Here is a 25,617-nt window from a genome sequence, read left to right on the forward strand (position 1 = left end):
GGAGGATGCAGACGGAGCGGTATACGCCACCTGTCCTCGCTGTTCTGATCTATTCAGAGGGATTCCGGCTGCAAAAAGGGACACCGGCCCCCGACACCTGATCTTGCTACTCCACGTCCAGGTCAGGAAAGCCTGGTAGGCCCTGAGGATCCCATCGGGTATCGGAAGGAATGGCGCTGCCACCCATGCCCTTTTTCTGAGAGGAGTTCAGAGGGAGACCCGGCCTATCTACACACACACAGACAGGAAAGGACTCGGTCTGTAGTTTAGGAACACTCTGGTGCGGGGTCTTGATTTAACACTGGACTTCCTCGGAGGTTGTCGTACCCCCGTTCCTGGTGACCGCAGAACTCCGCGAGGAGCAGGGAGTCGCCTCCCTACTGCCATCTCTACCGTGAGTAAAGTCTTGGAAGTTCACCCCTATGGCCTCCGGACTCTTTATTCTGCATTACACCACACTTCGCAGCACCAGACCATCTGGACTACTACCCCCTCCATCCTGTCCCGCTGCCCTGAGGCTCTGCTCCGCCTGTGGGGAGTAGCACCATCCGAAGCTGCCACTACATCCCGCCTCAGAGGACTGCTGCAGCGCTAGTGGCCATCACCAGGTACCACAGGTGGCGTAGTCGAATCAGTCACTCAACCTGGATAAGCCCGTACCATCCTTTTTAATGTGACGGCCCTGGGCACGGAGCGGGTCCGGGCCACGGCTGCATCCCATCTCTACATCACAGGACCCGGCTCCGAGTCCCCCATCTCCCAGGGTAAACAAGGGCTTACAGGAGGCTTTGAGGCGTCACAATACTGTTGGGGATTTATTCAAAATTGAAGGCATACTGAACCAGCATGGCTACCACAGCATCTTGCAGCGCATGCTATTCCATCCGGTTTGCGTTTAGTTGGACCATCATTTATTTTTCAACAGGACAATGACCCCAAACACCTCCAGGCTGTGTAAGGGCTATTTGACCAAGAAGGAGAGTGATGGGGTGCTACGCCAGATGACCTGGCCTCCACAGTCACCAGACCTGAACCCAATCGAGATGGTTTGGGGTGAGCTGGACCGCAGAGTGAAGGCAAAAGGGCCAACAAGTGCTAAGCATCTCTGGGAACTCCTTCAAGACTGTTGGAAGACCATTTCCGGTGACTACCTCTTGAAGCTCATCAAGAGAATGCCAAGAGTGTGCAAAGCAGTCATCAAAGCAAAAGGTGGCTACTTTGAAGAACCTAGAATATAAGACATATTTTCAGTTGTTTCACACTTTTTTGTTAAGTATATAATTCCACATGTGGTAATTCATAGTTTTGATGCCTTCAGTGTGAATGTACAATTTTCATAGTCATGAAAATACAGAAAAATCTTTAAATGAGAAGGTGTGTCCAAACTTTTGGTCTGTACTGTATATGGGGGGACGCTGCGGTCGTAGTCATATATATATATATATATATATATATATATATATATATTAGGGGGGGACCCTGCAGTCATAGTCATATATATATATATGGGGGGACGCTGCGGTCATAGTCATATACTGTATATATATGGGGGGACGCTGCGGTCGTAGTCATATATATATATATATAGGGGGGGATGCTGCGGTTGTAGATATATTAGTTGCACATATGGGGGGACGTAGTTATATATATGTGGGGGCGCTGTGGCCGTAGTTTTATTTATATATATGTATATGGGGGAGTCGCTGTTGTCATAGTTACATATATGAAGGGGGGGAGTTGTGGCCGTAATTCCATATATGGTGGGACGCTGCAGCCATAGTTCCATGTATGGGGGGGATGCTGCAGCCTTGTTTGCATGTATGGGGGTAACAACGCTGCAGCCTTAATTGCATATATGGGGGGTGGGCGCTGCGGGTGTAATTGCATATATGGGGGGTACACTGCAGGCGTAATTGCATGTATGGGGGGGGGACGCTGCGGGCTTAATTGCATATATGGAGGGGATGCCGCGTGAGTAATTGCATATATGGGGGGGGCGCCGAGGGCGTATTTGCATATATGGGGAGGACGCTGCTGGCGTAATTGCATATATGGGGGGGGACGCTGTGGCTTAATTGCATATATGGGGGGGGACGCTGTGGGCTTAATTGCATATATGGGGGGGATGCCGTGTGAGTAATTGCATATATGGGGGGGACGCTGCGGGCGTAATTGCATATATGGGGGGGACGCTGCGGGCGTAATTGCATATATGGGGGGGGGCGCTGCGGCCGTAATTGCATATATGGGGGGGACGCTGCGACCGTAGTTGCATATGTGGGTGAGAGGACGCTGGTGGCCATAGTTGCACGTATAGGGGGGGGAAGCTGCATACCTGGATATTCAGATTGCAAAAAATTGATTGAAGACTTAAGCCCTAAATTGACATTCTGCGGATTTAGGGCGTGTGCACACAGAGTATTTTTTAAACGCTCCTATGTGGTGTTTTCTAGGCGTATTTTTTTTTCTCCTGATGTGTTTTGGGTTGGCCTTCTGTTAACCTTTCCTGATTTCTTTTGTTAATGGTTTTTAACCGTTTTGGTTTTTTTTTTAGTGATTTTCTCATGTGTTTTGAAATCCATAAAGCAATGAATAAAATGCCTCAAAAAATGCCTACTAAAAGCTCAAGGAGGTTTGAGATGCTTTACAGCAGAATACCCCTGAAGAATGGTCAGGTCACTCCTTTTAAACGCTTGGCTTTTTAAAAAAAACAAACCCAGAATCGAATAAAAAATGATCAAAAGACTGAACATAAGAACAGCAAGTCTTCTTACAATAGCGATACAATAGAGTCTCTCTAACGTTTTTTTTTTCAGCAAATTTTTTTTTTCCAGGCGTGTTTTGGAGTGAACCCGTTTAAAAAACCCGTGTGCACATAATAGTATTCATCTACAGACCCTAACTACCTGTGCAGATTTCGTTATGGAATTAATGCAGATTTAGTTACATCCAAAGCATAGGTTGATGTGTTGCGGATTTCTTTATTTCCAGTAGTGGTCTAGTTACACAATAGATTTTTCCTGCAGCATGGATATAAGGGTATATTCACATACATGTGAGCGGGGTTGTTTCTCCAACGGGTTCATATATTTTATTAAACAACAGAAATCACTAGGTCACTATACAGTTGTATATTATGAATGGTGTACTTACACAAACCAGCAGAGCAGGTACTGGGGTGCAATATTTAAAATGGATCATGGCTAGTAAGCTGGGCAAGTGGCCTTCTCGGGCTCCAGAGAAGCATAGCCTATGGAAAGAGCAAGGGCAAATTTTTTTTTTTTTTTTTGCAACCATGAAGTGTTTATCTTAAAGTGAATATCCACCTTTTATTGCCATGTCATTCTATGGTCCAAAATTATAAGCTGATTAATTTCTTAATCTATTTTGTAATGATTGGAGCTTTGTTTTTCCGATTTCCATATCACTTGTATAGCCGTAACGTTAAATTATACAATTGCTGTTGCCTGCAGCCACCACTAGAGGGAGCTTGCTGCATACTGTGTATACATGGAGCACAATATTACAACAGTCTACAGTCAGCTCCTCCTAGTGACAGCTACAGGCAGCCAGAAGCTCCTACCCCGATAATTATCTATTAAATGCTTCTGGCTGGAACACCCCTTTATCACCTATCAACTAAATACTGAGAGACTGATGGGAGTCTAACAGCTAAAGCCAGATTTTCAGCACAGAGGACCGTTTCCCATGACTTTCCTCACCAATACCCCCCCCCCCACAAAAAAATTTCTGTCTGGAAGCATTTAGCACATCATTTTGGACCCATTTGGGATAAAAAAGAAGCTTAATGGCGGACATTAACTTTAAGCCCAATATCATTTTAGAAAATCGGATGTGATTGCCTTGTGTTAACACTGAAGTGTAAAGGACACTGTAATATAATTTAGCCGTGAAAAGATGTTAATCTGTGTTCTTCAGGATCAGGTTAGAGCGCTATATTAAAATAGGAAAATTAGTGGCTATATTGTACAGGAATCATGGCGCCGATCACCGATAACACAACAACTTTGCACTGATATCATTCTAGATATGCTCCCTGTAAGTTGCACGGTACTTAATCTACTTATGTGCAGTGAACAATTTTATTTTTCTATGCCATGACCTTCGCTTTGTTGCATTCTCTGGCATGCAAACATTGCACTATGATGTAACCGTCCACAGTTTCTTCATCATGGATCCGCTTAGTAACAGTCTTTAGAGACTTGCTATGGGAAATCGCATGATGAGTTATCATGCTTCATCCTGATGTGATGGGGATCAGGAGCTGCATTCCCAAATCAGCTTTCAGACATTACGCTGCGCTCTTAGGGCTCATGCAGACACCCTTGCAAATCGGTCCGAGCACAGACTGCAATGCACAGACTGCCCACGGCTCTCCTCACCTGAGCGTAACAGTTTCATACATGTCTATGAGGCTGTGACACTCGGGTCAGGAGAGCCGTGGCGAGTCCATGCATTGCAGTCTGCGCGCGGACCGATTTGCACTGACGTCTGCATGAGCCCGTAGGTCGTGTTCCCACATATTGTTAACGTTTTGTTTTTTGGTGCAGAATATCTGCTGTGTTTAGTAGTTCAAGCAAAGTGGATGTCATTCATGAAAACTCATGGTCCCTGTGCATTTTTTGTTGCATTTTTTTACAAGCTTCTATGGAGTGGCTGAACAAAATACATGCTAAAAAAAAAAGTGCAGAATCCCAGCATTTCTGCACTAAAAAAAATCTGCACCAAAAAGGCCTTATGGCTTGGGTCACACGACTGTTTTTATCTCGTCCAACAAAATCGGACTGATTATGCTAATCACACTCTGATCGCAATGGGATCCAATTTTCTCGGATGTGGAGAATTTAAAAAAAACAACAAAAAAAAACACCTCTCCACGTTCTCTATTCAGTCAGCCTAGGAAATTCAGACCACACTAATATGTCATCCAAATGTGGTCCGACTTCTTTCCACGGACCCATAAACATGAATGGTCGAGTGCGATCCGATAATTGGATGCAACTCGAGCATGCTGCAATTTTTTCGCTCAGACTGCTTGGCTGAAGGAAAAAAAAAATTGGACTTTGTATGATGGATGATGGCCCCTAGAATAACATGCGGTCGAGTGCTATCCGTCGAAACGATGATTAGCACTCGCATGCTTTTCATGGACAAAAAAACGTAGTGTTCTAGAGTACTAGCAAAGTGAATGAGATTCCAGAAATCTCATGCATATGCTGATTTTTCCTTGCGAATTTGAACACTCAAAGTGTTTTCTCAAGTCTGCAGTGTGTGAACACACAACTAATAAGCCCGACCTGGTAAAATCAGAAAAAACATTAGTTAGGTTTATCGGAGATTGACTACTGATTGTAGAAGATGTTAGACGCTAACTCTACAGTGGTCAACCACACAGCATCCAACCTTGATGAGGTAAAGAGGTATCCATTAATCCCTCCGAATGTGGACAGCGCTACTGACACTGGCATGATCCAGGAAAAATATCCCAGTAACTTTTCACCAAAAGTCTAAAGCAACAGAAGGGAGGGAGGAAAAGGCTGAAAATATATGCAGAGGAACAAGACTTACAAAATGTGGTTGATCGAGGGGCTACTTACAACTGCCACCGCATTGGACGACATCAGTTCTTCAGGAGTCATAGCCGTAAAATAAGCTATGTTAGTGAAAGTGTAGACAAATGTCACTAGCGGGATAGAGATGAATATGGCACGAGGTAGATTCCTAGGGGATAAAACAACATTATAGGGATTTTATTTCTCATTTACATTGAGTTTGTTGTTAACATGTTCTTTTTTTTTTTTTTTTTGCGTTACGACATCTTGCAGTCCTATGTAAAAAGATCTTGTGGCTTATTCACATAGGTTCTGGCCTCATCTGCCTTTCGTCTACAGTTTATAAGGTAATATGAAGAATATTGGAGATATAATTCCATGTCAATCATTGTAACCTATTTGGCAGGGGATTATAAACCCTCCTTTAGTGTGCAGTTGTAAGGGAACACCTGGAGGCAGCAGCAGGGTGGGTCAAGAGACTGTGAGTGACAAATATCACACCTCTAGTCAGCTCAACTCGGAACAAAGGACTTGCTTGCCATGTGGTCCCAACCCATTTGGTTTTCCGTTGTTTAGACACATTGGAATTTCATATTGAGTATATGAATTTATATATTGAATAGATTTCCGAGATCCCCCAGGCCATGGTGCATGTCCGCCTGGTTCTCGACCCAGTCTGGCAAATAGGGATAGGGAGATGCATACAAGGGCTATTCGGAAACCAAAAATACGGCTGTGTTTTAGTCTACACGCATAGCAGAGGTCCAGCTGGATCCGATGGCACCAGAACTGCCATTAAGGAGTTATAAACTGTAACATACCTGGCGGCGTCCTTGCATAGTGGTCCATCTCCCACTGTGCAAGAGCGCGCACTTGATCTCCTGTCCAGAATGTCTCTCTGGCTTCCCTCCATGCTGTCTGTTTGTGTCTGTTTCTGCTGCTTAAGGGCGGCGCCCGATCACTTCCTGCTTTTTGTACCTGCTGTGGGTCACACCTCTTGTGCGTCCTCAGTCTATTGCTGTCTGTCACCTGGTATATAGCTCAGCTGCTTCCATCTATCCCTGCCTGAGCATAGTGTTTCTTTCAGTGTGTGCTTGCACTCTGAAGGTGCCAGGTCCCGTTCTGTGTTCTCTTGTCTGCCTATCCTGGAGGCTGTATTTCCAGGCCTGTCTGAACACGCTCCTAGCCTGTTCCTCCTGCCTTCTAGGGGCCGATTACCTAGACCCGTTCCTGTATCTTGTCTGACCTGTCTGAACACGCTCCTAGCCTGTTCCTCCTGCCTTCTAGGGGCCGATTACCTAGACCTGCTCCTGTATCTTGTCTGTCCTGTCTGAACACGCACCTTGCCTGTTCGTCCTGCCTCTCTGGGGGCCGTATTCCCAGACCCGCTCCTGTATTCCGCTGCAGTGTCGGTCTCCTCCGTACACTCAGTTCCAGTCTGAACTCTCTCCTATCCTTTACCTGTTTTGCCTCTATGTCCGTTCCCTTCCTTTTTCTGCAGAGTCTGAACTCGTACCTAACTCCTGCTTGTTGTCTCTGTACTCCCGTTTGTGAGTTTGTGGTCCACTCGCTACTTCTCTGCTAGTACCCTGTGGGTGTCTGGCTCTGCCTTTCCCTTCCTGTCTGTTCCGTGTGAACAGAGCCCTGTCCCCCCTACTCAGCCTAGCCTGCTCTGACTCCTTTGCTCACCGCTCCGGCGGTTCTAGTCTGCTCTTACTCCTTTGCTTACCGCTCCGGCGGTTCTAGCCTGCCCTGCTTCTGCCCGCTGCTCCGGCAGTCCTGTCCTGCCCTGCTTCTGCCCGCTGCTCCGGCAGTCCTGTCCTGCCCTGCTTCTGCCCGCTGCTCCGGCAGTCCTGTCCTGCCCTGCTTCTGCCCGCTGCTCCGGCAGTCCTGTCCTGCCCTGCTTCTGCCCGCTGCTCCGGCAGTCCTGTCCTGCCCTGCTTCTGCCCGCTGCTCCGGCAGTCCTGTCCTGCCCTGCTTCTGCCCGCTGCTCCGGCAGTCCTGTCCTGCCCTGCTTCTGCCCGCTGCTCCGGCAGTCCTGTCCTGCCCTGCTTCTGCCCGCTGCTCCGGCAGTCCTGTCCTGCCCTGCTTCTGCCCGCTGCTCCGGCAGTCCTGTCCTGCCCTGCTTGTGCTCGCTGCTCCTGCAGCTCCGTCCTGCTCTGTTCTTGCCCACCGCTTCGGGCGTTCCCTCTCTGCTGTGGTTGTCTACCGCATCTGCGGTTCTGTGACCCAGTCTGTACTGGGTCTTAACCTTTCTGTGCTCCAGCCCGTCCTTTCGGCCAGTACCTCCCTGCCTGCATACTCGCCTGTATCCACCCATCTGCATACCTGCCGTGTTTGCTTATATCCACCAGTCTGTGCCAGCCTAACCTGCCTGTTCCTGAGTCCCAGTGTGTACTGGGTCCTATCCCGCCTGTGTTCCTACCTGCTAGTGCCTCCCTGTCTGCACTCTAGCTGTGCTTGCCTGTACCCCTCTACCTGTATTGTTCCTGAGTCCCAGTGTGTACTGGGTCCTATCCCGCCTGTGTTCCTACCTGCTAGTGCCTCCCTGTCTGCACTCTAGCTGCGCTTGCCTTTACCCGCCTGCCTGCATACCAGTCGTGCCTGCCTATACCCTCCAGTCTGTGCGCCAGCCTAACCAGCCTGATCCAGTAATCCCAGTGTGGGTCAACCCCCGTGTCCGGAGTTTGACCTGGAGTAGCACCTGGTCCCTCTGCCCGGTTTCTCCCTGGTGCACTGGCGTCGTATGCCGTCGTGCCATCTTGGTCGGATTGGCCAGATACTTAGTCACGCCCCTCCAGGCACTCTCCGGTTCATGGTCCAGTGGAATCACTACAATCACACGCACACGCCGCTCAGCCCGGGCGTGTGCATAACAGCATGCTCAGGCCATGGTTCCCGTTGAGCCCCACGGCCTTCGCTCTCTGAGAAGTTTTCCAGCGAATACATGCATTAAAATAAATAAATAAATATTTTTTTTTTCCCTTTAGCTGAGTTCCAGGCGAATTACTCACCCGTCCAGATGGATCTATCTGCTCTCGTTCCCGCGGATCCGCTACGTTATTATGGGGATCCTAGACAAAGTCGTGCATTTGTGGAGCAATGCATGCTACACTTCAAGTTCTACCCTCTATGTTTTCCCACCGATCGGGTTAAGGTGGCATTCATTATGTCTTACCTGGCGGGTGATGCCTTGGAATGGATCAACCCCCTATATGAAACACAGGATCCGATCCTCCTGGACCTAATGGCCTTCCTGGTGGCCTTTCTAATGGTCTTCGATGATCCTAACCCGGAGGCTCCTGCTGAAGCTTCACTTCCCAATATCCCGGAGCAGCCCCAATGGGTAATGTGTGTGGGTAGCGCAATAGTCCTCCAGCCCAATGAGACTACTGCCCACCCAGAATCCTCACAGGGTGACTACGCTTTCCGGAATACTTCTCCCAACCTCAAGAGGCAGTCCAGACGTGCTAGACGTAGAGGCAAGCCGTCACGCCAGGGTCTGTCCTCCCTGAGACCTCCTGACCCCAACCTTGAAGTCCCTACTGAAGCTTCATCTCCCTGTATCCCGGAGAAGCCCCAACGGGTAATCTGCGTGGGTAGTGCACCAGTTCTCCTGCCCGAAGAGACTTCTGCCCATCCAGACTCCACACAGGAGAACTTCCTGCACCCGGCATCAGATGCTTCACCCACTTTAACCGGTGTGCATGTCCAAGGATGCTCCAAAGCTGTGGTTACCTCAGAGTCTGTGCACCTCTACTACCTGGCGGAGGACCCCCTGTTGCCTCCTGAATCCTCCGGGATACCACTCGATGACAAATGGAGAGAGAATTCTCTACACCCGGTACTCGATACTTTGTCCGCTTCGTCCTGTGAGCCTGACAATGGGTACCCCAAAGTGGTAGTTACCCCCGAGTCTCTACACTCCTCCGACCAGGCGGAGGACCTCCAGTTGTCTCCTGAACCCTTCGGGGTGCTACCTGGTAGCGAAAGGATAGAGACTCTCCTATACTCTGTACCTGATACCTCGCTCGCTTCGTCCAGTGAGTCCAACCTAGTGTACTCTGAAGCAGTGGTTACTCCCGAGTCTCTACACTCCTCTGACCAGGCGGAGGACCTCCAGTTGTCTCCAGAACCCTTCGGGGTGCCACCTGGTGGTAAATGGACAGAGACTTTCCTATATCCTGGATCTGATACCTCGCTTGCTTCGTCCAGTGAGTCCGACCTAGTGTACTCTGAAGCAGAGGTTACCCGTGAGTCTCTACACCCCTCTGACCAGGCGGAGGACCGCCAGTTGTCTCCAGAACCCTTCGGGGTGCCACCTGGTGGAGAATGGACAGAGACTTTCCTATACTCGGTACCCGATACCTCGCCTGCTTCGTCCAGTGAGTCCGACCTAGTGTACTCTGAAGCAGATGTTTTCTCTGAGCCTCTGCACTCTTCTGACCCGGCGGAGGACCTCCAGTTGTTTCCTGAATCCTCCGGGGTACCACCAGAAAACAAAGAGACAGTGACTTTTCCTCATTATGTACCTGATAACCCGTCTATTTCTTCCTGTGAGCTTGACAAGATGTACCTCGAAGCAGAGATTACCCCCAAGTCTCTGTCCCCCTCCAACCCGGTGGAGGACTTCCAGTTGTCTCCTGTACCCTCTGGGGTGCCACCTGAAAATATGTGGAGAGAGACTTCCTTGTGTGCTGTTCCTGGTACTCCACCCGTTTCGTCTGTTGCTAAGGGTGGCTGGATGGGAGGTAGCATCCTAGCTACCCAGAGGAGACCAGTTTTTCCGGTGGACAGGGGAAGTGATCTCTTCGAAGTGAAGAATTGGCCCTCGAATTCCCTGCGGAAGATTCTGGCAGGCCTGAAGAAGAGGGGGCGTAAGGGGGGGGGTACTGTAACATACCTGGCGGCGTCCTTGCATAGTGGTCCATCTCCCACTGTGCAAGAGCGCGCACTTGATCTCCTGTCCAGAATGTCTCTCTGGCTTCCCTCCATGCTGTCTGTTTGTGTCTGTTTCTGCTGCTTAAGGGCGGCGCCCGATCACTTCCTGCTTTTTGTACCTGCTGTGGGTCACACCTCTTGTGCGTCCTCAGCCTATTGCTGTCTGTCACCTGGTATATAGCTCAGCTGCTTCCATCTATCCCTGCCTGAGCATAGTGTTTCTTTCAGTGTGTGCTTGCACTCTGAAGGTGCCAGGTCCCGTTCTGTGTTCTCTTGTCTGCCTATCCTGGAGGCTGTATTTCCAGGCCTGTCTGAACATGCTCCTAGCCTGTTCCTCCTGCCTTCTAGGGGCCGATTACCTAGACCCGTTCCTGTATCTTGTCTGACCTGTCTGAACACGCTCCTAGCCTGTTCCTCCTGCCTTCTAGGGGCCGATTACCTAGACCTGCTCCTGTATCTTGTCTGTCCTGTCTGAACACGCACCTTGCCTGTTCGTCCTGCCTCTCTGGGGGCCGTATTCCCAGACCCGCTCCTGTATTCCGCTGCAGTGTCGGTCTCCTCCGTACACTCAGTTCCAGTCTGAACTCTCTCCTATCCTTTACCTGTTTTGCCTCTATGTCCGTTCCCTTCCTTTTTCTGCAGAGTCTGAACTCGTACCTAACTCCTGCTTGTTGTCTCTGTACTCCCGTTTGTGAGTTTGTGGTCCACTCGCTACTTCTCTGCTAGTACCCTGTGGGTGTCTGGCTCTGCCTTTCCCTTCCTGTCTGTTCCGTGTGAACAGAGCCCTGTCCCCCCTACTCAGCCTAGCCTGCTCTGACTCCTTTGCTCACCGCTCCGGCGGTTCTAGTCTGCTCTTACTCCTTTGCTTACCGCTCCGGCGGTTCTAGCCTGCCCTGCTTCTGCCCGCTGCTCCGGCAGTCCTGTCCTGCCCTGCTTCTGCCCGCTGCTCCGGCAGTCCTGTCCTGCCCTGCTTCTGCCCGCTGCTCCGGCAGTCCTGTCCTGCCCTGCTTCTGCCCGCTGCTCCGGCAGTCCTGTCCTGCCCTGCTTCTGCCTGCTGCTCCGGGAGTCCTGTCCTGCCCTGCTTCTGCCCGCTGCTCCGGCAGTCCTGTCCTGCCCTGCTTCTGCCCGCTGCTCCGGCAGTCCTGTCCTGCCCTGCTTCTGCCTGCTGCTCCGGCAGTCCTGTCCTGCCCTGCTTCTGCCCGCTGCTCCGGCAGTCCTGTCCTGCCCTGCTTCTGCCCGCTGCTCCGGCAGTCCTGTCCTGCCCTGCTTCTGCCCGCTGCTCCGGCAGTCCTGTCCTGCCCTGCTTGTGCTCGCTGCTCCTGCAGCCCCGTCCTGCTCTGTTCTTGCCCACCGCTTCGGGCGTTCCCTCTCTGCTGTGGTTGTCTACCGCATCTGCGGTTCTGTGACCCAGTCTGTACTGGGTCTTAACCTTTCTGTGCTCCAGCCCGTCCTTTCGGCCAGTACCTCCCTGCCTGCATACTCGCCTGTATCCACCCATCTGCATACCTGCCGTGTTTGCTTATATCCACCAGTCTGTGCCAGCCTAACCTGCCTGTTCCTGAGTCCCAGTGTGTACTGGGTCCTATCCCGCCTGTGTTCCTACCTGCTAGTGCCTCCCTGTCTGCACTCTAGCTGTGCTTGCCTGTACCCCTCTACCTGTATTGTTCCTGAGTCCCAGTGTGTACTGGGTCCTATCCCGCCTGTGTTCCTACCTGCTAGTGCCTCCCTGTCTGCACTCTAGCTGCGCTTGCCTTTACCCGCCTGCCTGCATACCAGTCGTGCCTGCCTATACCCTCCAGTCTGTGCGCCAGCCTAACCAGCCTGATCCAGTAATCCCAGTGTGGGTCAACCCCCGTGTCCGGAGTTTGACCTGGAGTAGCACCTGGTCCCTCTGCCCGGTTTCTCCCTGGTGCACTGGCGTCGTATGCCGTCGTGCCATCTTGGTCGGATCGGCCAGATACTTAGTCACGCCCCTCCAGGCACTCTCCGGTTCATGGTCCAGTGGAATCACTACAATCACACGCACACGCCGCTCAGCCCGGGCGTGTGCATAACATAAACCATCTTAGGTTCTGGAGTTTCTAGCTGCTAGAGACAAGGGGTGGGGACTTAGGGCCAGCCCAGGGGGCAGGATGGGACTGACCCCAAGAGTTTAAATCCTCATGTGCAGCAGGGCTTATTGCTTCTTCTCTGGGAGGTCATGATGACACATCATGTGGGACAAGCCACGTAACAGAAGGGACCACAAGCCTCCCACGTGGCAGCCCCTCCCGCAAGCCAGGCCTTTCATCTGACTGGGAACTGTCTCTTAATATCCGCATAATTTTGTACCACTACTACTGTGTTTTCATCTCTGACCATTACATATGTATAACCTTTGTGTATTGTCTAGTGTGTCCCTAAGACGATGAAATATATAATTTAACCTTGAGCTGCTATTTTATCTCAATCCACAAATCCACACGTCCGTTGTTCGGTTAAGGCTATGGCCTCACTATCAGTATTTGGTCAGTATTCAGTCAGTATTTTTTCTCAGGAGTGGGAGCCAAAACCAGGTGAGGAACAATCAGAGAAAAAATATAATAGAAAGAAATGCACCAATCCTGCATTTATCACCCACTACTGGTTTTGTCTCCCAATCCTGAGAAAAAATGCTGACCAAATACTGATAGTGGGGCTGTGGCCTTACTCACATGCTACTGGGGCTGGATTCTGGCCCGATATAATTCCCGTGAACGGACCGGGGCTTATATCGAATAGGAACTTTTGGCGACTCTACCGGGCTGATAAGGTTCTGTTTTCACTGGGGCTAGTGGAAGGGGCCGCTCAGCCTGTCAGGGGTGTGAGCGAGTGTGGTGCCAAGTCAGTGACTGAGTGGGCCACCTATTCTCACTCTCAGTACCTTCCTGAACCTGTGTAAAACTGTACCAATCTGACCTTATGTGTCCCCGAGGGGGTTCGGAACGTTACGTTGGTACAAAGTGCGGATACGTATAATGTGATCCATCTGATGTAATAGCGAAGTCAGGCATATGGCGAGGTGCAGATCCTTCACATGTGCCCACCCCTGCCACCTCATGTGAAGGATCTCCACTTCGCCATTTGCTTGTCATCACTATTACGTCAGACGCATCATGTGATACGGATCCGCACTTTGCACCAACGTGACGTTCCGCACCTCCTTGGGGACACCTAAGGTCAGATTGGTACAGTTTTACATAGACACCCCCTGTCCACACGGGTTCAGGGAGGTACCGAGAGTGAGAAGAGGTGGCCCACTCAGTCACTGATGTGGCACCACACTCGCTCACACTCCTGACAGGCTGAGAGGCTCCTTCCACTAGCCCCAGTGAAAACACAACCTTATCAGCAGGTTAGAGCCGCCACCAGTTTCTAATTGATATAAGCCCCGATCGTTTCACTGGAATTATATCTGGCCAGAAACCAGCCCCGGTAGCATGTGAATTGAACCGAACAACGGACTTGTGGATTCGTGGATCGAGATAAAAGAACAGCCCAAGGTTAAAATATATATTTCATCGTCTTAAGGGAATATTAGACAATACACTATATACACACGGGTTATACATATATAATGGTCAGAGATGCAAACACAATAGTAGTGGTACAAAAGTATGCAGATATTAAGAGACAGTTACCACTCAGATGGAAGGCCTGTCTTGCGGGGGAGGGGCTGCCACATGGGAGGCTTGTTGTCCCCTCTGTTGTGTGACTTCTCCCACACGACGTGTCATCGCGACATCCCAGAGTAAAACCACTAAGCCCTGCTGCACATGAGGATTTAACCTCTTGGTGTCACTCCCCTCCTGCCTCCTGGGCTGGCCCTAAGTTCCCACCGCTTGTTTCTAGCAGCTAGAAGCTCCAGATCCTAAGATGGGTCATAACTCCTTAATGTACGGTCCTAGGTTGGCAGTTCTGGTGCCAGAACTGCAGGGCCCCTGGTACGAGTGAAGACTAAACACAGCCATATTATCAGTTTCCGAATAGCTGTTGTATGTATCTCCCTATCCCTATGTGCTAGACTGGGTCGAGACCCAAGCAGACATTCACCATGTCCAGGGGATCTTAGAAATCTATTCAATGTATGGCTAGGATGTATAGTATTTCCATATCTCAATATGAAATTCCAATGTGTCTAAACAACGGAAAAGCACATGGGTTGGGACCACATTGGCAAGCAAGTCCTTTGTTCTGAGTTGAGCTGACTAGAGGTGTGATATTTGTCACTCAGTCTTTTGACCCACCCTGCTGCTGCTAGGTGTTCTGTTACAGCTGCACACTGAAGGAGGGTTTATAATCCCCTGCCAAATAGGTTACAATGATTGACATGGAATTATATCTCCAATATTATTCACAGGTAACAACGACCAGACCGACACTAATGGCATCCATTGCCTTTTAATGGGGTCTGCCAAGTTACCTTGTGATTTAATGGAGACTCCAACATCATGTGACCACACATGTAGCAGTAATCTTCAATAAAAGCTGCACCAGGAGCGGACATATCATTGGTGCAACATGTGCAGTCGCACAGGGGCCCAAGAGGTAAGGGGGTCCATTTCGACCTCCAAAGCAGGTGGAATTGTGCATTTTGATGACTTATTGGACTACAAAGGGCCCATATATTGATCTTGTACAGGGGCCCACTTTTGTCACAGGGGTCCTTTTTGCACAGGGGCCCAAGAGGTAAGGGGGTCCATTTTGACCTCCAAAGTAGGTGGAATTGTGCATTATGATGACTTATTGGACTACAAAGGGCCCATATATTGATCTTGTACAGGGGCCCACTTTTGTCACAGGGGTCCTTTTTGCACAGGGGCCCAAGAGGTAAGGGGGTCCATTTTGACCTCCAAAGCAGTTGGAATTGTGCATTATGATGACTTATTGGACTACAAAGGGCCCATATATTGATCTTGTACAGGGGCCCACTTTTGTCACAGGGGTCCTTTTTGCACAGGGGCCCAAGAGGTAAGGGGGTCCATTTTGACCTCCAAAGTAGGTGGAATTGTGCATTATGATGACTTATTGGACTACAAAGGGCCCATATATTGATCTTGTACAGGGGCCCACTTTTGTCACAGGGGTCCTTTTTGCACAGGGGCCCAAGAGGTAAGGGGGTCCATTTTGACCTCCAAAGCAGTTGGAATTGTGCATTATGATGACTTATTGGACTACAAAGGGCCCATATATTGATCTTGTACAGGGACCCTCTTTTCTCTGTGTCCACCAGTGAGCTGCACAATACTGATAAAACTACTGACCTTTTTTGTCTGTAACTTGGAGCGAATATCAACTAAAACAGTAATGACTACAGAATTGGCAGAAATGGTAAACTCGCCTTCTGGGATCAACCAGTTCTTCTGTGACATAATTCAGAAAGTTCCAGCCACTGAATGCAAAAGACCCCTGTAAGAACGCCAGTGCCAGCTGTCCAACCGTTGGGGTCATCCAAAAATTAAATGCATTACTAGGTTTAAGTTCATCGTAGTTTCCTGGAGATAACAGATATGAATTACGCTTATCCCTTCTTATAAGATTGTGCACTTTACTTCTAGACATGTTAAAGGGAAGTTATGCAAATTGCATTTTAAAAAAAAAAAACTTTGCTAATTTTTTTTTAAAGTCTTCCACATCATTATCTACAAGTATATTAGAAAAAAGCTGCAAAAATCATGTAATTTTCACACAGGTCACTAGACCCAATATTCGCTTTATGCTTCCTGTTCTTCTCAGAAGTGGCATGGATATAGTCAGCAATAGACTGACTGCCTCATTGACTTCTATAGGAAAGCTTCCTAGTACTGTAAATCCTACAAAAATGTATTCAAAATAAGGAGATATAACGCAAAAATCAATTACATGATAATGATTAAAAAAACATATATTGCACAACAGACAAGACAAAAGAATTACAGTAATAAATAAAAATAAAATAAAAAAATGAAATATATTTTTAATTATTTTATCTTGTCTGTTGTGCGATATATGTTTTTTTAATCATTATCATGTAATTGATTTTTCATTAATAAAGTTATATTATATTGCCTTGTTTTGAGTACATTTTTTGTAGGATTTACATTATTAATGGTATTCGTAGACTGTTACATAACATTTTACATTTTTTTTTATTTATTTCTTTTCTATATAGGTTCTCATTTTGCTTCCTAGCATTGCCCGGATTTGAGCAAAGGTGTGCCTTTCTGACCATCCTTTTAAGCCTCCCCTTCCGGGAACATACTGCCAGGTGACACTTATGGTAGGGGCGGACATGCACAGGGGCCCGAGAGGTCAGGGGACTCCCACCACCACCTCCAAAGCAGGTGGAATTGTGCATTAAGATGAGCAATTGGGACTGCAAAGGGCCCATATAGTGTTTTTGTACTAGGACCTGGATGTGGGTATCCAGAACTTGCTACCCCACTCTTGGTGCCCAAAGTTATGGAAAGGCAGTATGAACGTATATGAATGTGGTCATAAGAGGTCATCAATCAATATACGGCCAGCCGCTCTATGAATGACGGCAAAACAAAATGCTGTACCTTTAAATATCTGCATAAACCCAACGACTATAATAAGGCCCAATGCTAGAAGCTTCCCGGCAGTGAATATGTCCTGGATCCGCGTTGCCCACCGGACGCTTGTGCTGTTCACCCATGTGAGGAGCACTGCAAAGAAAGAAAGCTTAAACAGGCCAGAAACAACTGCAAAGTTGTAATCTATATCTCTGTATACTTTCATTCCTGACTTCAAGAACTTGTTCCTCATGGAATGCTGGGACTTGTTGTGCATCCTGATTTTTTTTTGATCTATGTAATGACTATTACAAACTTCATGCAGGAACGATTCAATATGATTCTGTAGCGAAAAACAGTTTTTTTTTTATGATTCTCTATCGAAAACTTTTCATAATAATCATGTCTTTTTTGATAGGATGCATTTTTTTTTTTTTAAACTTAAAAGTAATTACAATACTTTAAGGCAGTCATCTTGCCAGGAACCCCCTCTTTTAGGGCGGTTCTTTCACTTGAGACCCATTCGATGAGCTGCTCTTGGGGGACCTGATATGTTCTTGCATTAAAAGGATGGCCATTCGTGTGGCAAGTAAAAAGTAAGGCAAATGTGCGGCTTCCCCAAGTAAAATCAGCTGACGGCTAGAGGTAAAATAACAGATTAAATCTTAAAACATATATATGAACATAATATAGAAGTCTAATCAGGAACAAAAATGATTGGATATTTTCCGAGGAGTGCGAGTAATCTTTGCTTTAAATGAAAATTCTCTACGGCTGGATGATTTCTTAAATTGGGCTGCCATCTGGTGGTAGATATGTGCAGCACATGCTATGTTCCCACAATGAGTATTTGCTGAGTTTTTGATGTTGCAGATCTTCTGCATGCATTCATTAAAATAAGTTACTTGCATTTTTTAAAAAATAAGCAGCATAAAAAAAACTCATTATGGGAATGCAGCCTAAACACAGTAAATGCTTACAATACCAAACACAGCCTAGGGTTCATGCACAGCCATTATATGGCACCTATACAATAGAGATCACATAATACCCCGATTGCATACATTATTTTTTTTCTGTTGGACTTTTATGGCATCTGATTGAATCTTTTTTTTTTTTTTTTTTTAACAAAAAAGATGTTGAAAAAAATGTGTCTTCCTTATGTGAATTTTTTTTTTTTATAAACTACACCAGATTTTGCAGGAAAACAAACAACAAAAAAAAACAACACAAAAACATACCCTAACCAATGAGGATGCAGAATAAGGAGTCTGTCCTCTTAATAAACTAGTGACTGGGGTGAGGATTTGACAGAATCTGACGAGGCTTTATTGGCTGAGAATTGAATTAGCTAAACTAATAACTTGAACATAAGGTGTGTAGATCCTGGTTAAAGGTGGGCAAAGGGGGCAAGTGCAAGTGAGCTCCCAATATATTGGCACTCGATAGTCCACCAAACCACAAAAGAAGGCAGAAGTATAATAAATGATGGTAGAGGGCACAGATTGAGCACCATTACTGTTGGCATTGTAATATGGCATGGGGCGGTAGTCGTGGGTGAGGAACTCGTCTTCAGCGCCCAGGTACGTTACATGAAAGTGTAGGTCCTTGCTGGGTGTTTAGACTTCTGCTGTGAGGGTGTTGTGCATGTAGTCGGTGTTGTGGGTCTGCCAGGACCAGATGTTTCATAGTTCAATGAGGGAGACCACCATTCCAAAATAAACTCTTTAGTGAACGGTAACTTGGTAAGGGTTATATACAAGGGTTAGCGGATACAAAGTCTTAAGGACAATTCCTTTACATTATGAAGAATTTTTCACACAGTGTCCTTCCTCTGTAGTATACTCCATGGTTTTCAAGGCACACTGTGTCTCCCTATTTTGCCACAATCCAGCTTTAATGCTACAGTCTTGATCAACAAGTCTCCTTTACTTGCTCAGCGGTTCCACGTCCTATTTCTTCCACTACTGGCACCCTGGAACCCTTGCATTTGGGCCCCCACTAGTCCCATGTATTCAGTCCTGTTTAGGCCTGTTACCTTCTGTGTTACAAGCCCTAGGGTTTGTGACTCGGTGTCCTCTCCCCGGAAGGCCACTCTGTCTCTTCGGTCACTTTTCTTCAGGATCACACTATCCCTCGCCTTAGTCTCCTCTCATTATGGATCACCCTTTAGGCATCACTGCTCACTTTGCACTCCAAACTCAAACACCTCTAACTAACAGGAAGCAGTCACTACCCCTGCTATAGTCAGCTATCTACATCTCTGTACTACCTATCCTATACTCTGCACTATGCGTTACATTACAAAACACTATAATATCTTAATTATCACGTCCTACATTATATATTGCTAACATTATCTATAACACTATGCATAACCATATTACAATTCACACTACACAATATATATACAAAAGATGCAAGACATTATTCACACTACAATACAACACATAACGTAAGTGGTGTCTTCAGGGGTAGCAAAGCGATAGCACAGTCCACCACCCTTACAGTGTTGTCATACTCACACAAACAGACCAGAGAAAGCGTTCTCGTGGCATCATATGGCGGTATACAGTCTGGAAATACAGGCTGCAGGACATAGTTTGAGAACGTCAATGCAATGACGGCAAGGCTTGTAGGATACATAATGAGAACCGCACTCCATAGCAGCAGGAAACTGGAGGAACAGAGAAGAAAGGTCATTGGTCTCTTTATATAATGACATATATTAACGTGCCCCCTTAAACAACCCCTTATACAGTACAGACCAAAAGTTTGGACACACATTCTCATTTAAAGATTTTTCTGTATTTTCATGACTATGAAAATTGTACATTCACAGTGAAGGCATCAAAACTATGAATTAACACATGTGGAATTATATACTTAACAAAAAAGTGTGAAACAACTGAAAATATGTCTTATATTCTAGGTTCTTCACAGTAGCCACCTTTTGCTTTGATGACTGCTTTGCACTCTCTTGGCATTCTCTTGATGAGCTTCAAGAGGTAGTCACCGGAAATGGTCTTCCAACAATCTTGAAGGAGTTCCCAGAGATGCTTAGCACTTGTTGGCCCTTTTGCCTTCACTCTGCGGTCCAGCTCACCCCAAACCATCTCGATTGGGTTCAGGTCTGGTGACTGTGGAGGCCAGGTCATCTGGCGTAGCACCCCATCACTCTCCCTCTTGGTCAAATAGCCCTTACACAGCCTGGAGGTGTGTTTGGGGTCATAGTCCTGTTGAAAAATAAATGATGGTCCAACTAAACGCAAACCGGATGGAATAGCATGCCGCTGCAAGATGCTGTGGTAGCCATGCTGGTTCAGTATGCCTTCAATTTTGAATAAATCCCCAACAGTGTCACCAGCAAAGCCCCCCCACACCATCACACCTCCTCCTCCATGCTTCACGGTGGGAACCAGGCATGTAGAGTCTATCCGTTCACCTTTTCTGCGTCGCACAAAGACACGGTGGTTGGAACCAAAGATCTCAAATTTGGACTCATCAGACCAAAACACAGATCTCCACTGGTCTAATGTCCATTCCTTGTGCTCTTTAGCCCAAACAAGTCTCTTCTGCTTGTTGCCTGTCCTTAGCAGTGGTTTCCTAGCAGCTATTTTACCATGAAGGCCTGCTGCACAAAGTCTCCTCTTAACAGTTGTTGTAGAGATGTGTCTGCTGCTAGAACTCTGTGTGGCATTGACCTGGTCTCTAATCTGAGCTGCTGTTAACCTGCGATTTCTGAGGCTGGTGACTCGGATAAACTTATCCTCAGAAGCAGAGGTGACTCTTGGTCTTCCTTTCCTGGGGCGGTCCTCATGTGAGCCAGTTTCTCTGTAGCGCTTGATGGTTTTTGCAACTGCACTTGGGGACACTTTCAAAGTTTTCCCAATTTTTCGCACTGACTGACCTTCATTTCTTAAAGTAATGATGGCCACTCCTTTTTCTTTACTTAGCTGCTTTTTTTATTGCCATAATACAAATTCTAACAGTCTATTCAGTAGGACTATCAGCTGTGTATCCACCTGACTTCTGCACAACACAACAACTGATGGTCCCAACCCCATTTATAAGGCAAGAAATCCCACTTATTAACCCTGACAGGGCACACCTGTGAAGTGAAGACCATTTCCGGTGACTACCTCTTGAAGCTCATCAAGAGAATGCCAAGAGTGTGCAAAGCAGTCATCAAAGCAAAAGGTGGCTACTTTGAAGGACCTAGAATATAAGACATATTTTCAGTTGTTTCACACTTGTTTGTTAAGTATATAATTCCACATGTGGTAATTCATAGTTTTGATGCCTTCACTGTGAATGTACAATTTTCATAGTCATGAAAATACAGAAAAATCTTTAAATAAGAAAGTGTGTCCAAACTTTTGGTCTGTACTGTACATATATAAGTACATGCAATAGCCTAAGACCTCTGTCTACATTTACGCATTAGATTTGATATGTAACTAAATATAAATGCATTATTTTACCCGTGATCTCTTGAGAAGAGAACAAACAATATTTAGAAATGTCATTAGTTTTAATTTACATACAAATTATTAAATGTCAGGTCCATGAACAATCCCTAAGAGGAGAAGTTAGCACTGCAATGTCTTGAGGCGTTACGTGGAGTATAAACTGCTTCTCCAATACTTTGCAGACTGAGAGAATAAGAACAATTATAAGTGCATCAAAGTTTTTTTGGGGGAAAAAATTCCTATTACTTTTGCGTCCACAACATTAAGTAAGAAAGTTATATTCATTTTTGGTAACAGTTGTAAAAAGGACTTTCTTTGACTCTTTTAAAAATAGAAAAAGTCATAAATATTAAAGTGGTTGTCATAGTTGATTAATTGTCAATTAGTCAGGTTTCACTCTGTGTGTGATGGTCTTGATACAGGAGTGTTAAAAACCCCTAAACCTGTGTCCTTGGGGTCCGCAATGCCATTCTGTACAGTGAACAACCATATTTGGCAGCCCAAAATTTTGGACTCTATTTCATAGAGAAAGAGATCATAGTGAATGTGGCTTTCTGCATTGTAGTATATGAGGGATGTGAAATGCTTATGACTCTTAGAAATTAAATTACAGCGGACATAGTCATGCTTATACGTGGCCAACTCAACTCCTTTTCTCTGGAATTATAAAAAGGGGAGCAGTAAGACCCTCCTTATTCTCCAGAAACAATGGCATGTAAAGTTGAAGATGAAATGATTTCTAAAAGGCCTAAAGTTACAGATGACACATTTCCTTTGTATTTTAGCCCTAAAAAATATTTTCATCTTTTACATTTTAAAAATTACAAAAAGGAAAATGGGTTGATGCAAAAGCTTGGGCTCCCTGCGTGGTTAGTACCTAGTAGCGCCCCCTTGTGAAAGCATCATAGCTTGTAAACACTTTTTGTAGCCAGACAAGAGTCTTTCAATTCTTGTTTGAGGGATTTTCATCCATTCTTCCTTGGAGAATTCTTCCAGTTCTGTGAGATTCCTGGGGCGTCTTGCATGCACTGCTATTTTAAGGTCAGCTTTCTTACAGATGGTGTTGTTTTCATCAAAAATTTGTTGAAATTTCATTGCATCCATTCTTCCCTCTACCCATGAAATGTTCACCGTGCCATTGGCTGCAACACAACCCCAAAGCATGATTGATCCACCCTCGTGCTTAATGGTTGGCGTGATGTTCTTTTCCTGAAATTCTGTGCCCTTTTTTCTCCACACATACCTTTTGATCATTGTGGCTAAAGAGTTCTATTTTAACCTCATCGGTCCACAGGACTTGTTTTCAAAATGCATCAAGCTTGTTTAGATGTTATTTTGCTTACTTCTGATGCTGAATTTTATGGTGAGGACGCAGGAGAAATTTTCTTCTGATGACTTTTCCATGAAGGCCATACTTGTGCAGGTGTCTCTGAACAGTAGAGCAATGTACCACAACTGCGGAGTTTTCTAAATCTTTCTGAAGGTCTTTTGCAGTCAAGCTGGGGTTCTCATTTGCCTCTCTAGCAATCCTACAAGCAGCTCTCACTGAAATTTTGCTTGGTCTTCCAAACCTTATCTTGACCTCCACTGTTTCTGGTAACTGCCATTTCTTAATTACATTTCGAACTGAGGAAAGGCTAACTTGAAAATGCTTTGCTATCTTCTTATAGCCTTCTCCTGCTTTGTGGCCTCCGCCATTTTCAGAGTGCTAGGCTGCTGCTTAGAAGAACCCATGGCTGCTGTTTTTTGGCACAAGGTTAGAGGAGGTTTTTATAAAGCTGGGAAATTTGCATCACCGGCCTTTCATAAGGATGATAGTGAACAAGCCATAACCCTAACAGGCTAATTAAGGTCTGAAACCTTGGTCAAAATTATCTGAGCCCACAAATCTATAAGGGTGCCCAAACTTTTACATCAGCCTATTTTCCTTTTTGTAACTTTTAAAATGAAAAAAAAAAACATGACAATATACATTTTTTTGTCTAAAATACAAAGGAAATGTGTCATCTTTAACTTTAGGCCTTTTAGAGATCATTTCATCTTCAACTTGCCTAACTGTTCACAATAACAGTAATTTTGGGGTGTCCAAACTTTTACATGTCGCTGTAAATGGAAGTTCCAGAAATGCAATGAATAAGGGCTGTGTCTGAAACGTGTCTGCTTTATTTATTGATGTTGGATTTGGATTTCTTTTCCTATGTTAAATAAATTAATTATCTGTTAAGGATTCGACTTGCTGGAATTTACTTTTTTTTTGTCTGTATTCCAGAAATGGAACCCCTGTGGTTTTTTGTTGTTGTTTCTGTTATCCATTTGCAATCCAAACAAAAATAACTTTTACTCATAGATTTTCTTTTATTATGTTAAACATTTCTCCAGGGTCAAAAAACAACTTTTTTTTTTCCATCTTGAGCATTTTGCAACATCAAATAAAATAAGACATCAATGACAGGGAAGGAAAATTAGAATTGTGCTATGAAGGCCATGTGCATCTCATGAGCCGATGACAGCAGCTCTGTGACATATACGCCACATTACATTTCAGCACCAAGGCCAGGGGCGATGCAGGCTCTCCTCTAAGCACATCCAAAGATTAGCAGTTCCTCTCCCTGCTCCATCCACCGGACTGCCTCCAATTAACACAAAATCTCAGCCATGATACAAGCAGAACCATAACAGCAATAAGATTATAAATGTATCAGTGATACTGAGACCATGGAAAAAAAAGAGGGGATACATTTGGGGCCAGTCAAGTCTGCAATTTTTGGATGACCGGCCTCATAATTTGTAAAAATGCAATGTAGAAAATCATACAACATAAGTACTTACCCTGTTAACCCACCAAAAATCTCAGTGACATATGAATAATCACCTCCTGATTTAGGAATCGTGACTCCAAGCTCTGCATAACACATGGACCCGAGGGCGGACACGCCACCACCAAGAACCCAGACAATTAACGCCAAACCCACAGACCCGCTGTGTTCTAGGACCCCCTTTGGAGAAATGAAGATACCGGAGCCTATAATGTTACCTTGAACAGAAGGACAGAGATTAAGGTACGATAAACATCGGCGGCATAACAATAGTGTACTGTGCATATGAAATATACATGGAAGGATAACTTGCGTTATACCCTTTTAGCATCCCAAAATTAAAAAAGGCTGGAAGTAGAGGCATGGCTGTATTTTTTATTTTTCTTTTCCAACGACATGGATTTTTAAAGGATTGTCAAGGTTTGGCACGAAATTTTGCAGATTTTTGTGCCAAACCTGGATAACTCCTCTAAATTTTTGTCAAGTGTAGATGCTCTCCCTATCATGCAAATTTTCACATCGTGCACAGTGCGCACTGTCAGGATTCTCCAGTGCCAGCGACGAGACCGGGCAGTCATGTAATTGCAAATATGGAATATGTATACTCCCAGCCATTTTTCGACTAGACATGCGCACGTCTATTCGGAATGTAGACGGAAGTATGAATATCGCATATTTACGCTTATATGACTGCCTGGTCTCGCCACCGACACCAGAGAATCCTAACAGTGTGCGTTGTGCACAATGTGAGGATTCACATGAAAGGGAGCGCATCTACACTTCACTACAAATTTAGAAGGGTTGTCCAGGTGTAGCACAAAAATCTGCAAACTTTCATGCCAAACCTGGACAAATCCTTCACATTTTTGCAAAGTGTATATCCTTCCCCTCTCTGACAACCCATACTATAAGTATCTTTTTGGCATTCGTTTCAGATCAAGAATTTAGAATTTGCACAAAAGTCTTGTAATCCTGGTGTCTTATTCAGTTGTAATAACTAGCATGTAGAATATATGTAATTACAGTGGCTACATAAAGCATTCAGACCCCTTTAAATTTTTCACTCTTTGTTTCATTGCTGCCATTTGGTAAATTCTAAAAAGTTCATTTTTTTCTCATTAAAGTACACTCTGGACCCCATCTTGACTGAAAAAAAAACAGAAATGTCGAAATTTTTGCAAATTTATTAAAAAAGAAAAACTGAAATATCACATGGTCATAAGTATTCAGACCCTTTGCTCAGTATTGAGTAGAAGCCCCCTTTTGAGCTAGTACAGCCATG

The 25,617-nt window shown here is 45.9% G+C and overlaps 1 protein-coding gene across 1 annotated transcript in view; it reads right to left on the minus strand.

The window, feature by feature from the left end:
- The window catches only part of SLC7A10 (solute carrier family 7 member 10), a 104,257-nt gene that overhangs the window by 45,619 nt on the left and 33,021 nt on the right, over positions 1-25,617 (minus strand). The window contains exons 2-8 of the mRNA XM_073659940.1: positions 24,349-24,553; positions 19,573-19,724; positions 17,075-17,200; positions 15,874-16,027; positions 5,619-5,742; positions 5,425-5,528; positions 3,154-3,250 (exon numbers count right to left, since the gene is read on the minus strand). Of these exons, the coding sequence (XP_073516041.1) occupies positions 3,154-3,250; positions 5,425-5,528; positions 5,619-5,742; positions 15,874-16,027; positions 17,075-17,200; positions 19,573-19,724; positions 24,349-24,553 (962 nt within the window). The remainder of the gene's footprint in view (positions 1-3,153; positions 3,251-5,424; positions 5,529-5,618; positions 5,743-15,873; positions 16,028-17,074; positions 17,201-19,572; positions 19,725-24,348; positions 24,554-25,617) is intronic.

Source organism: Phyllobates terribilis, unplaced genomic scaffold (genome assembly GCF_046119375.1).
Source record: "Phyllobates terribilis strain yellow unplaced genomic scaffold, ASM4611937v1 Scaffold_14__1_contigs__length_39327217, whole genome shotgun sequence".
Lineage (NCBI taxonomy): Eukaryota > Metazoa > Chordata > Amphibia > Anura > Dendrobatidae > Phyllobates > Phyllobates terribilis.